General features: G+C 45.2%; 1 protein-coding gene across 3 annotated transcripts in view; it reads left to right on the top strand.

Moving 5' to 3' along the window:
* Positions 1 to 15,000, top strand: part of slc8a3 (solute carrier family 8 member 3) — a 91,079-nt gene that overhangs the window by 11,674 nt on the left and 64,405 nt on the right. For all 3 annotated transcript variants that reach the window (XM_080849977.1, XM_080849976.1, XM_080849975.1), the window contains exon 2: positions 4,918 to 6,836. In XM_080849977.1, coding sequence (XP_080706103.1) covers positions 5,035 to 6,836 — 1,802 coding nt within the window. In that variant the 5' untranslated portion in view covers positions 4,918 to 5,034. The remainder of the gene's footprint in view (positions 1 to 4,917; positions 6,837 to 15,000) is intronic.

The following is a 15,000-nucleotide window of genomic DNA, read 5'->3' as shown; positions in this document are numbered from 1 at the left end:
AGTCCTGCTTACGTCCTTCCTTCTCTCTCTCTTTCTCTCTCTCTCATTCTTTCTTTCATTCTCCTTTTTTTACTCCTCTTCTCCCTCCATCTCTCCTTTTCTCTCTTTCTCTCAGCCTCTCTCTCTCACACACAGACATGCCTTCACACACACACACACACACACACACACACACACACACACACACACACACACACACACATGCACACACACACATGCACACACACACACGCACACACACGCACACACACACACACACACACACACACACACACCACACACACACACACACACACACACACACACACACACCACACACACACACACACACACACACAAACACACACACAATCACACACACACACACAAACACACACACAATCACAATCCCCTGATGCATGACTGAGGTCTTTGGCAGCTTTGCTCATTCAGCTTCTACTAACGCCTTCTCTTTTGGAGAGACCTCCCGCTTTTACCTCGTGGATCATTTCCAGTCAAACAGTGGTGACCCTCCGTCGGGTCTATGCCCATATATTTTACCTCTGTCCCCAAACTTTTTCACCCTGCATGCCATCAAGCCAACCAGCCTTTAGCTCAGAACCAGGCCCCCTCAGAAGAGAGGCACATTGCCGATGCTGTATTGATGAAATTACAGAATTAAAGGTTTGTTGTCCAAAATGATGGTGGCATTCTCGCTGGATGTGGGTGTGTGCGCATACGTGTGAAATTGCTGTAATTTAAACGTAATGAGACCCTATTTGTGTGATTGTGTGTGTGTGTGTGTGTGTGTGTGTGTGTGTGTGTGTGTGTGTGTGTGTGTGTGTGTGTGTGTGCCTACATCGGGAATTGGGGGGGTCTTTCAAAATCACTCTTTTGTGAGATTTTTCCAGAGCGCCTTAATCATCATGCAGTTCCTTTACTACTCTGAACTCACAGACACATACACATACAAACACAAACACATACCCAAACACACGCATGGATACATTGTATAGTCAGTCTGTTCTCTCTCTCTCTCTCCCTCTCTCTCTCTCTCTCTCTCTCTCTCTCTCTCTCTCTCATTAATGAGTTGGTCAGTGCCAGCAGTAAAAGGTCACACACACCATCCCTCTGTTTCCCCCTCAGAAAACCAAGTCTCAGTTTCAATCATAAACTGCTTTTATTTAATTAATTAAATTAAACTCTGATTTAACAGTCTTTCACATATCCTGTTGCATCGGTGTCTCTGGAATAGATCCCTCCTAAGCTGGACCAAACCTAGGTCAGAATCAGTTTCAGCTTCAGAACCAGCTTTAGATTCAGAACCAGCTTCAGATTCAGATCCAGAACCAGCTTCAGATTCAGAACCAGCTTTAGATTCAAATTCAGATCCAGAACTAGCTTTCGATCTAGAACTAGCTTCAGCTTCAGAATCAACTACCTGGAATAATCTGAGCATATACAGTCTTTATCTCAACCAACTGATTGAAAGATCTCGTGATCTTGCAGCACCTTGAGGTCGTGTGTCTAGATCTTCAGTCTCATGTTCGTAACAGGGCCTGTTACTGTAAATGGAGGCAGGCTTGTTTCTAAGCTCCGAATATATAGCCTCTGCCTGTCTGTCTGTGCTTGTCTTTCAAGGCTCACTTGGCAAAGAGGACCTAAAGAAGAAGAAAAAAAACATAGTGCATTAATGCCATTAGTGGTTAGTATTTCTCCCAAGTACAGACTTGCCTAGATCAGATTCAGTTTCCACCGTTTCCTCAAAGGGAATCCAGCCTAGTCTACATCTGCAACTTAGAAGCCTTGTAAAGGTATTCAGTTACATTTTTCTTTAGGACAGTGCGGCTATGTGATACCTACCTAAGCCCCTTATGTCCACTGACATATGCCTACATAAACATATAAAAAAAGGCAGACGTAGGCATACATAAACGTAAGGCAACATACGCTGGCAACATATGAATAATAAGAAAATGAAAAAGTCGGTGCAATCATATATAAACACATAAAAATGCTTATTCCAAGTGGAATAAGTGGAAATTCCATCATCTTGCCTTCTTTTGTTAGCTTTGATGTAAGGTTGACAAAACACAGCGGCATTATCTCTCAGCGGTAAAGACCCGAAACCTTTAGCTTCCTTGTGAGTGTGAGAACAGTTGTGCTTACCAGGTGGTGCCTTTAATAGCCAGATGCTCAGTTCAAAAACAGTCATTCAAATCAGCTTCACCTACTTAGACTCTGTATTTATGAGTTTCATATATAAATGTATGCATATTTTCATATATAATATATGGACATTTCTATTTGAATTTCTATTCTGCATACATTGCCTTACCAGCTGAATGATACTTTATTCTCAGGATTTAATCAACTAGTTATGGTTTCCCAGCCCTTCCCAGTATGACTATCGGAGTAGTAGCACTTATTCAGAGCATTAGATCAAGATCAGGGCACGAAAGTTAAGAATGCGCAGCATGATGCACATTCCTGGCCAGCGCAGGGAAAGTGAATGAATTAAGCCATCAGTCCCCTTTAGAAATGTGCCTTCATGTGTTACCAAGGGAACTAACCTTGTTGTAGATGTAATAGGAGATCATAAAGGGGGTTATTTTAGTGCACAGAGCTCTGCCAACCTAAGTGTAATTTTAATAGTCATTCTCTCTCTTTCTTTCTCATTTCTTTCCTTCTTTCTCTCTCTTTCTGCCTCTGTCACACTCTCTCCCTCTCTCTCTTTTTTTTTCTCGCAAACACACACACACACACACACACACACACACACACACACACACACACACACACACACACACACACACACACACACACGTACACACACACACACACACACACACACACACACACACACACACACACACACACACACACACACACACCACACACACACACACACACACATACACACAAACACACACACACACACACACACACACACACACACACACACACACACACACACACACACACACACACACACACACACACACACACACCTGTCCTTCTCCCACTCAGTTTCTGGGCTGTGTGGGGTTCGCTTAGTTAAGGGATTTTAAGGGATTTTAAAATCTAGTGTGTGCTGATCAAGGCTTTAGGTGAGGTGGAACGAAACACACACACACACACACACACACACACAGACACACACACAGAAACATGAAAACACATACACTCATTCACACACATCCACACACACACACACACACACACACACACACACACACACACACACACTTATCCATACCAGCACACTCATCCACACACACACACACACACACACACACACACACACACACACACACACACACACACACACACACACACACACACACACACACACACACACACACACACACACACACACACACACTCACACACAAAGACACATTGTAGTAAGGCGCTAAAAAAAAATTTCTTCTCAAATCTCACACCCCAGTAACACTCTAAGTGCATAGTCGCAGTCCTTCCTATCCTTCGAGAACGTCAGCATCTCTGAGATCCTCTCACTATCCTCTACACAGCCAGACGAAATGAAAAGAGCAAAATCCTGTGAACTGCAAGAACCGAGAGAGTTCCTCTGAGCTCACGCATACGGGCAACAGCCCCAAAGAAGATATAAGACAAAATACAAGAGAGCAGAACACCAAGGAGACATAGGGGAATTGAACAGGTTAGAACGGGCCTGCTTTGGAATGAGTGAGGCTGGCTGTGGAAGGCGACGGGAGGCATTCTTTGGCGTGCTTACAAAGGTGCCATCTTGTGTTTGTTGCCCATAAAGTGGAGGGATCACTGCTAGATGATTAGAGTGTTTGCAGGGAGGATGGCAGGATAGCCTTATTATGCGGTCACTGCGTAGTCCGCTTAGGATGGTTTCTCATCTCTTCAGAGCATCTTGTTCACCCAGTTAGAGCCTGCTGGAGCATTCATTTTGTGTTATATAAGTGTGTGTGTGTGTGTGTGAGAGAGAGAGGTGTGTGTGTGTGTGTGTGTGTGTGTGTGTCTCTATCTACGTTGTGATAGGTGAATAGTGATAGTGATTAAGTGAACATAAATGTTATCTCTCTGGTAGGTCTATTGAACAACAGTCAGTATGTCTGGTTGGGAGCTTTCTATTGTATGTTTCAGTGTTTCAAGTGAGCTCTCATGAAATCGCCCCATCTAACGTTTCGTCGTCCCATTTTAGCATGTCAGTGAGACTCAAACTTAAATGGAATGACATGCTGTAAATATTGCATCCGAACGCGTACGGCTGGGCAGGGGTGTGTGTGTGTGTGTGTTTGTGAGTGTGTGTGTGTGTGTGTTTGTGAGTGTGTGTGTGTGTGTGTGTGTGTTTGCAGCCGCAACGGAAGGGCCCAGACGTGAAACAGCTCATGCGCATTAGAGCGTGCAGGAGTGTCGGCTCTTCCAGATCAGCACGTTCAGATGGTCAGACAACCATTTCCCACGGACCAGACCGGAAAAAAATAAAATAAAGAAATGAAAACCCATTCACAGGTTCCTCGTGTAGAAAAAGACTGCCTATCTGGAATAGCCTCAAGTCTATTTTGACACTATTATTTTATTTCGTAGCGTGCAGAACATGGATGGGGCTGGAGTTTAGAATAATATTACTTGTGCAGTAAAGAACATCTTAACGTGACTTTTCTGTTGAGGTGTAACACTGCAGTGATTTAAATGGTGAAATAATAATAATATAATATAATTATATTATATAATAATAATATAATATACATATGCATATTGAGTGTTTATGTTCAATAATAGTAAAGGTTGAGTGCATGCACCTTGTGTGTGTGTGTGTGTGTGTGTGTGTGTGTGTGTGTGTGTGTGTGTGTGTGTGTGTGTGTTAAATCATGCAGACATGAGTGCCTGTCTCTGTCTGTGTCTCATCTGTGCTCTGGTCTGACTACATTCTCTTCACAGGTGGTGCAGCCGAGTGGGAACCAAAAGTGTACGCGGGCAGGAACCAAAATAACAGCCTAGTGCTGGATCCCCAGGGGACCCCCAGAGAGGACGGACCCTTGAGACGACGGAGGGTGCATGGACCGCTCGAGGACGACAGCGCCGGGGTCCTCCGGGGCCTGCCTCTGGCTCGGCCTTTTTGCCACGGCAATCGCCTTCATGTGTACGGAAGCCCACGTCACACCCAGTCCCCCGCCACTCACTAACTCCACATGCAAGGGCAACGCCAAATGCCTCCCGGGCATCCTGCTGCCCATCTGGTACCCCGAGGACCCAACTATGGGCGACAAGATTGCCCGGGTCATCGTGTACTTTGTGGCCATGATCTACATGTTCCTGGGTGTGTCCATCATCGCTGACCGCTTCATGGCATCAATCGAAGTGATCACCTCACAGGAGAAGGAGATCATCATCAAGCGGCCCAACGGTGAAACCACCACCACCACCATCCGCGTGTGGAATGAGACCGTCTCCAACCTCACCCTCATGGCTCTGGGCTCCTCCGCACCGGAGATTATGCTCTCTGTCATCGAGGTGTGCGGCCACGAATTTACCGCCGGAGAGCTGGGGCCCTCCACCATTGTGGGCAGCGCCGCCTTTAACATGTTCGTCATCATCGGCCTGTGCGTGTCGGTTATCCCAGAGGGCGAGACGCGGAAAGTCAAGCACCTACGCGTCTTTTTCATCACGGCCGCCTGGAGCATCTTCGCCTACATCTGGCTATACATCATCCTGGCCGTCTTCTCACCCAACGTGGTGCAGGTATGGGAGGGCCTGCTCACGCTCGCCTTCTTCCCCATCTGCGTGTGGCTGGCCTGGATCGCCGATCGCCGCCTGCTCTTCTACAAGTACATGCACAAGAAGTACCGCACCGACAAGCACCGCGGCGTCATCATCGAAACCGAGACTGAGCGTGCCAAGAGCATTGAGATGGATGGCAAGATGGCCAACTCGCACTTCGGTGCCGACGGCACCGGGATGCCCAGCAACCTTGTCGGACTGATTGACGGCGGGAAGGAGGTGGATGAGTCACGGCGCGACATGATCCGTATCCTGAAGGACCTGAAGCAGAAGCACCCAGAGAAGGAGATGGACCAGCTAGTTGAAATGGCCAACTACTATGCGCTGTCGCACCAGCAGAAGAGCCGCGCCTTTTACCGCATCCAGGCCACGCGCATGATGACCGGCGCAGGCAACATCCTGAAGAAGCACGTGTCCGAGCAAGCAAAGCGCAGCATCAGCGTGCAGGAGGTGCACGTGGAGGGCGAGCCCGAGGCCGAGTTCGTGTCGCGCGTCAGCTTCGAGCCAGCTGTCTACCAGTGCCTGGAGAACTGTGGCGCTGCCCTGCTAACCGTGACACGCCACGGCGGTGACGTCTCAAAGACCGTCTTCGTGGACTACAAGACGGAGGACGGCTCGGCCAATGCCGGCGCCGACTACGAGTTCACCGAGGGCACGTTGGCCTTCAAGCCCGGCGAGGTGATTAAGGAGATCCACATCGGCATCATCGACGACGACATTTTTGAGGAGGACGAGCACTTCTACGTGCGCCTGAGCAACGTGCGTGTGCTGGAGGCCGAGGAGGACGAGGAGATGTTGTCACCCAATAGCCTGCCCTACCCCAAGGCCGTGCTCGGATTCCCGCCCGTCGCCACAGTCACCATCCTGGACGACGACCATGCTGGCATCTTCACCTTCGAGAGCGACAGCGTGCACATCAGTGAGAGCGTCGGCATCATGGAGGTCAAGGTGCTGAGGACTTCGGGTGCACGAGGCACCGTCATCGTGCCCTTCCGGACCATGGAGGGCTTGGCGAAAGGTGGCGGGGAGGACTTCGAGGACACGTACGGGGAACTGGAGTTCAAAAACGACGAGACCTGGTAAGACAGCATTGACTTCCTTCCTTCCGTCTGCTGTTGTTAAAGAGTTAGTTGAAGTTTATTCAAAAAGAGATAGCCTGAAATGGTCCTTTAATGCATTTGCAATCGTGCAGTAACAAAATCTGTTTTGTCTTATTTGATGTTAATCCATAAATACCACTGCAAAGCGCTTAAGAACCCCCCCATGGTTAGGTGTTAGCAGTTTTATAAGTTCATGAAGAGTGTATGCTAAAGTTAAGGATCTTGGAATCAGGTTACTATCTGATACAATAGTCTCAGTATTGTCTTAATCGTCCTCATTGGAGGTTGTATGGGGTTTCTGTCAGATGTAATCGTCTCTGATTCTAAGGACATGGGCTTCTCCTTTTGAAAGCAGGGGAAGGGTTTGTCATGGTTGGTTATGTCTGGCACAGGCTGAATCAGAGAAGAGAAGTCTGGAAGAAGGACTTTCATGTTGTAATCGGTGGTGGACGTGAGAGAATAATTCGCTTATTCATGTGTTGAGTTCACAAGTCTAGGTGTGTGTCAAATGTGCGTGAATTAACTTATTGGCTTATAATTAGCTTTAAATGTGAGGTGTTCACAGTTGTCCCAGGGGATGCTGAAAAACTAGTGAAATACCGTTAGAGTGGTGTGGGAGAAAGTGTTTGTGTTTGAGTGTATATGTGTGTTTGTGTTGATATCATACTTTGCCCATTCTCTTGCTTGCTAGTTCCCTCTCTCTTGCTCCTTTTTTCTCTCCCTCATTTTTAATTAAATCTACATCTCCCTTCCTTACCTCCCTCCCTCCCTCCCTCTCATACTTCTCTCCTGGGCATGGGGGTTCTCTTAGTAGTACTGAATGAATCACTGCTGGGACAGAGTGCCCTTCTGTATGTCAGACTTATAGATAGGACTGTGTGTGTGTGTGTGTGTGTCTAGTGTATATTTTTCTGCGTGTGTGTGTGTGTGCGTCTAGTGTCTGTGTTTATTTTTCTGTGTCTATGTGTGTCTGTGTGTGTGTGTGTGTGTGTGTGTGTGTGTGTGTATGTGCTCACTCATATGAGTGTGTGTGTGTGTGTGTGTGTGTGTGTGTGTGTGTGTGTGTGTGTGTGTGTGTGTGTGTGTGTGTGTGTGGTGTGTGTGTATGTGTGTGTGTGGGTGTGTGTGTGTGTGTGTGTGTGTGCGTGTGCCTGTTTGGAGACCTTGCCCTGAGATATGTCAGTATCTACATTAACTGTAATTATTTTGAACAGAAGTTCCATGAAAACCATTTTGCACCAATCTTCCAGTGCTACTGCAGTTCTCCAATCTCCCTCCCCGTCTTCTCTCTTGCAATCCCATAATTAAATTAGATTTCTCCTGTTGGCAAAATGGTGCTTGCATGCAAATGAACTCATAAAAATAGGAAACTCTGATATGAAAATGTTATGGCCGGAGACTTGAGGAGAGCATTTACGCAGTATTACCGATCTGAGCGACCTTCTTTCTCTCTCTCTCTCTCCATCTTTGGCTTTCGTTTTCTTTTTTTTCTGTGTATCTGCGGTGTGAGGGATGGCTTTGACTCAGGAGTTGCTTATTGCGTAACCTTTATCTGCAAAATCTTATTGACATGATACAGTACAACTGACTAGAAAAGGACACACACACAGGTTCACAGAATCGCACACAAACACGCATGCACGCTCACACACACATGCTTACACAAACTCATACCCACAGGCATACATACACAAACAAGCACACACACACACACACACACACACACACACATTCTCTCTCTCTCTTTCTCCTTCTTGGTTCCTTTTCCTCTCTCTCCCGCTCTCTCTATCATGCAAACACACACATATTGCTATGAAATGTGAGTGCCGAGTGAGATGCCAAATCCAGCTCAGGGTTTCTACAGGGGATCAATCTCCATATAGCTGACCAGTGCAGGTAACATGATGGAGCCAGTATGTGTGTGTGTGCTTGTAAAACCCCAACACACACACACATTCATACCCAGAAGAAATTGTGTAGTGAGAAGAAGCAGTGTCCATAGAGTTATTAGGAGTAGTGTTGCGTCAGTACTGGAATTCACCAGTCATCATTTTTATCACTACATTTCTGTTGTTTTGAACAGAGATTGTTTGAGTGCAAATGTGTTTGTGTAAATGTGTGTGTGTGTGGTGTGTGTGTGTGTGGTGTGTGTGTGTGTGTGTGTGGTGTGTGTGTGTGTGTGTGTGTGTGTGTGTGTGTGTGTGTGTCTGTGTGTGTGTGTGTGTATGTGGGTATGTGGTTATGTGTGTGTGCAAAGCTACTCTGCAATCACAACCTCTCTTTGCATGCTTGTTTGTGTGAGTGCTTATATTTGTATTACTACATTTCTGTGGTTTTGAACAGAGATTGTTTGAGTGCAAATGTGTTTGTGTAAATGTGTGTGTGTGTGTGTGTGTGTGTGGTGTGGTGTGGTGTGGTGTGTGTTTGTGTTTGTGTGTGTGTGTGTGTGTGTGTGGTGTGTGTGTGTGTGTGTGTGTGTGTGTGTGTGTGTGTGTGTGTGTGTGTGTGTGTGTGTGTGTGTGTGTGTGTGTGTGTGTGTGTGTGTGTGTGTGTGTGTCAATGTCTGTGATCAGTATGCTTCTCAGCTCCGTTGACTCATTTTATTTGATTTGTGCAGAAGGCTGGAAGAGGAGAGTGAGGTGAGGTGGGGGGGCTGTTGCAAGGCTGCTGTGTTGCTTTTTCCATTGTGTGATCAATAAGGCCATCAGATCGTTCTGACGCCCTCAGCTCTGCGACTCCATCTAACAGCATAGTGGGTGTGTGTATGTACCTGTGTGTGAGTGGGTGCATGTGCAATGATAAATGTATTGTTTGTTTGTGTGTATACAAGGATGTATGTATAAATGTATAACTTGACAGTTTGTTATGTGTGCTGGTGTGTCTGCATCTGTGTGTGTGTGTGTGTGTGTGTGTGTGTGTGTGTGAGAGAAAAAAGAGAGAGAATGTGTTTGCACAAGTGGGGGTACTGTGAAGTTGCCTATTTGACATTGTTTGCCTGACTTATGGGTATTCTCAGAATTGTTCACAATCAGCACCTAACTTCATAGTTTGGTTTTGGTTCCAGTTTATAAGATAATCATGTGTTCTCAGACATTACTACCCCACCGATTCTCCTGCAATAGACCAGTCCTACCTTCGTTATCAGTTGGTCCCTGTGCGATCACCATAACAACCAGGCCCATGTCCGTGTCTCTCAGTCAAACATCAGCAAACAGACGCCATGTCTCACATAGAGACCTCTTCCTCAGCATTCAATTAACATAAATTAGCTATAAGAACAAATCTGTCTGTGGTTTGCGTGTGAGCAGATGGGTGTGTGTATGTGTGTGTGTGTGTGTGTGTGTGTGTGTGCTTGCGCATATATGTGCATGCTTGTGTCTCTCTGTGTGTGTGTGTGAGGGTGTGCATGCTTCTGTATGTGTGTGTGTGTGTGTGTGTGTGTGTGTGTGTGTGTGTGTGTGTGTGTGTGTGTGTTGTAAATGAAAACAGTGAATCATAGTCTAGATCAAGGCTGTGGACTTGAATAATGAGGGTTGGGAATAGAGGCTTCTAATTGGGCTTATGTGCCTGTGGTCTGTTTAGGGTGTGCACAATGTGTGTGTGTGTGTGTGTATGTATGCTTGTGTGTGTGTGTGTGTGTGTATGTCTGTATGTGTGCGCCAACCGCCAATGTGTTTGTGTGTGTGTGTGTATGTGTGATGTGTGTGTTTGTTTGTACGTGTGCGTAACCTATCTAAGTCTCACAGAGGGTCAAAATTAGATCAAAACCTTTGCCCTTTGCAGAGACTAAATTCAGCCAATCAATGAAACATTGTACAATTGCCCTCTCTTCTACCTCTCAGTTCAGCCCTAATTCCCTTCATCCATCTACAGCTCTCTCTTTTAGTCCTTTCTTTCAATCTATCAGTCCACACATCCAACCACTCAAACCGTACATATTCATTATATGCTAAGAAAGCACTCTTCTTCTAGACATCAGCAGAGATGGTGCCACCACATCCTTTTAGAAAGATGTCATTTCAATGAAGCCATATGTGAACATTCATACTTGTAGATGAGGCTTTGAATGACTTGAATGGGTGCTACACTTGATGCAGTGTTACTGTAAAGCCTATATAGATGACAACCTTGTGGGAACAAGATCGAGTGTTTTACGTTCTTGAGTGTAAGTATGCGTGTCATTTCTCATTTTTAAAATCTTGGTTATGCGTTAGATCATATTCGATTACGTTTTTTTAGCATGTTTTTCCACAAAGTACTATATTTGAGCCATTGAGTTTTAAATAGTGTGTACGGTTGGAGGATGGGTATCGTTTGAAATGGTAAAGCTATGGCTTTGATGCTTGTGTGTGTGTGTGTGTGTGTGTGTGCATTTAGGCATGTAATAGGAGTGTGTGTATATGTCAGTGTGCTTTTCTCTGTTTGTATGTCTGTATGTGCCAGAGTGAGGGAGTGTGTGTGTGTCCAGCTTTTCCTAGCGTGGTTGTGAGTGAGTGGTTGCGTTTGTGCATGTTTGCCAGAGCGTGTGTTCTTTTGTGTGTCCATGTCTCCGTTTCCCCATTCACAATGCTGCAGAGCCCTGAGGGAGACGAGCAGCGATGCATTCTGGGATAGCGGCCCAGATGAAGCCATGGAGAGGCTCCGTAATGAAAGTGGGCTGATAGTTAATTACTCACAGAGAAGAACACAAACCAATCAAAACAGCAAAACACACATAAACAATAACATCCAACACCCCCCAAAAAAGCAACAGAACAAGAAAAGCGGGGCGAAAGAGGAAGAGGAACGTTTAAGAGTGTGATGCATTCTGACAGTTGGGTGTGATGGTGGGGTTGTGCTGAAATATTCATGAGAGAACACACACCACAGCACCAACACACACTTAAGCAGTGCAGTGCAGTTACACATAATACTAAACCCACACAAAATGCTAGCATATGGCACAGTGCTAACACACACTTTAGCAGCATAGTAACACAAAATGCTAAACCCACACAAAATGTTAACATATGGAACAGCGCCAACAGACACTTAAGCACACACTGAATTTCCTAATGGGGATTAATACAAGTTTATCTTATCTTGTTTATCTTACTTACTTACAGCACAGCGCAAACACACAGCATAGCAATATTGCACACCACACATCGCCTATATATGTCAATAACACAATTAATAACCACAGTTACACACTGCATACTTCACCAACATACAGCGCCATCGATACTCAACGCAGTCCTAAACGCTTACACATAGAATACTGAACACTAGTATACAGCTCAGCAATGCTTTAGCATAGAACATATACACAACACAACACAACACCAACCCACAACCTCAGAGTTTCACGCACCACACATCTGTAACACACAGCACAGCAGTGGAATGGTGTTGGGCTGACTGTGGCCTAGAATTACTCCAGTCTATTTATAGACACGGTTACAAATGGATATTTACTACACGCTACACCCCTCTGGGCCCTCTATATGTACAACAGAGAAGAAAGGAGAAGAAAGGAGAAGAAAGAGAGAGAGAGAGAAAGGAAGAGAGATATCCTGCTGTGACAATAGTGTTGAAATGATCACAGCCTTACTGTAAAACATCCTTGACTTTGCACTGGTGTTGTCTGAGAGAGGAAAGATACATTGTTGTGGCACATTCATTGCAATCATGTCAAAAGCACACAATAATGATCTTGATAATGATGATCATGATAATCATAATGATCACTCCAAATTTGAGTTTAAATTTGAGCGAACGAGAAAGGGAAGGTGGGGCAGAGAAGAAATATCTCACCCACCCCCCATGTTCAAAATAACATCAATTTTGTAACAGATTTGCTATTTTTGCTGCTTGGCCTTTTCTCATGCCCACTTTGAGCTTGTGGATGAGTAAGTTGACACATTCATCAGAGTGGATCACTGCACTCTCTCTAGACAGCATGGGGGTTGACCCGTGACTAAGGCCTACTGCCTTTCTGCACAGTTAAAGTTCATCATTTATTAAATGTATTTCTCTCTCTCCCTCTCTCTCTCCCTCTCTCTCTCTCTGTCTCATTGGATAGTTGTTGTGATGGAGCACAGTTTATTTTGTAAGCTTGTCTGCTGTGTTAAGTCCAACAGCTGCTTCATTAGTTCCTGATTTTTCCAGTTATATGAATACATTATTGGTAACAATTTGTTACTGTTACAGTTATCCATTCGCTACACCTCCCTTAGCATGGAGACGATAGATACAGTAATGGGAAGATAGTTGCAAAAGAGTTGATGCCAGGTGGTCGAGTGAACTAATTAAACTGCACATTTGCTTTCAAGGAAACACCTACAAACACACAGACATACACCCCCCCCCCCCCACACACACACACACACACACACACACACAATGCACACATTAACTTACACACATGAGCACACATGCAACGGCTGAAGAAAGTGTGTCATCATTAACAAAATCCCTGAATAAGCCTACATTTTTGCAAGCATATTTTGTGTGTCAGTACACAATACACATGCGTCCATGGCATATACAGAGGAGTGACATCTTGGACTGTTCTGCGAGGTATCTCATAACAGCAGAGGTCAGAGGTTAAAAGATCTGTCTTTCTGCTCTCATGTGAGTGAATCCAGCAGATATTACCATGGAAGGTTCACTGATTCGCTAAACACACAGATGATATTATGGCCTGTGACAGGTTGTACCTGGCCACACTGACATCCATTTCTGTTTGCAGAGAGCACGAAAGGCTTCTTAAAGGCAATGCCCAGTCAGCTGATCCTGTGGGTGCCTTTAACTGACTATTGACTACAGGCCTGTCTGACATACTATAATGGACGCAATGGGAAGAGATACTTAACGGGAATACCCGACGGTATGAGCAGATGGTTCTAAATGAAGTCAATAGTGAGGGTTAACCTAGGCTTCTCTATTTGATGCCTATAACAGTAATGTTGAGAGTGCTTAGTTAAAGTCTGTCTGACAGAGTTTGACCCCACTTAAGGGTCTAGGCTGGAATGTAGGTGGGTATATATATACCCACCCACATTCCAGCCTAGACACATATATATATATATATATGTGTGTGTGTGTGTGTGTGTGTGTGTGTGTGTGTGTGTGTGTGTGTGAGGGTGCACAAGTAAGGGATAATGTGTAGTCCTCTGCTGTGCGTCGGGATCCTGTTCATCCGAACAGGATTTATTTTCCAATACTGGACGGTGGACTGTACATTACCCTGATATTATATGGTTACTTGCCAAAATGATCAATACAAATTTACAAAATATTTAATTTTCATGATTTTATTGCTGTTTTGTGGCTTTTCCTGAGAAAAAATTGGTCTTCAAGCAAATATAACTTTAAAGTTTCAGGTGTTGCATAGCAACATATTATTAAGCTGAGGCTAAGTCAGAATCGGAAGCACCCATTGCCATATGGCAGCGGCCATTCATTTTCTTCAGCGGTCATTATCAAGAAATATCGAACTTTAAAATATAGGGATGGCCCATTCAATTCAATGGAACCTTCAGCAACATTTTGAGGAGCCATATAATAATAACAATCCATGTAGCATGTTATATCCATAGGAGGGAAGGAGGGGAAGGGAAGAGAGAATGTGTGTGTGTATATGTGTGTGTGTGTGTGTGTGTGTGTGTGTGTGTGTGTGTGTGTGTGTGTGTGTGTGTGTGTGTGTGTGTGTGTGTGTGTGTGTGTGTGTGTGTGTGAATCGGTTGTATGTTCACACTTATGTATGAATGTCTGTGTATGTATGAAACAACTGTGTGTTTCCACATTCTATACATTTCAGTGGGGGAGAAAGTATGACTGTATGTTTATGTGTGTTTATGTGTGTGGGTCTGTGTGTGTGTGTGCATGGGTGCGCCCGTGTGTGTGTGTGACTATGGATGCATGTGTGAGCATGTTGTAATGTATATGTGAGGTCTGTGTCTGGGAGCGGGGGGAGCCCAGCTGTATGGTAGCCATGGCGTCTCCAACCAGGCAACAACAACAGTCTGCTCACAAACAAACACGTTGCTCACCAACCAAAGAGGAGACCACAACCACACACCCACTTGTGCACTCCACACACTCACACACACACACACACACACACACACACACACACTCACAGAAAGTCACATTCAAA

The sequence above is a fragment of the Sprattus sprattus genome (assembly GCF_963457725.1).
Source record: "Sprattus sprattus genome assembly, chromosome: 13".
NCBI classification, from domain to species: domain Eukaryota; kingdom Metazoa; phylum Chordata; class Actinopteri; order Clupeiformes; family Clupeidae; genus Sprattus; species Sprattus sprattus.
This window is presented reverse-complemented; position numbering and strand designations above follow the sequence as displayed.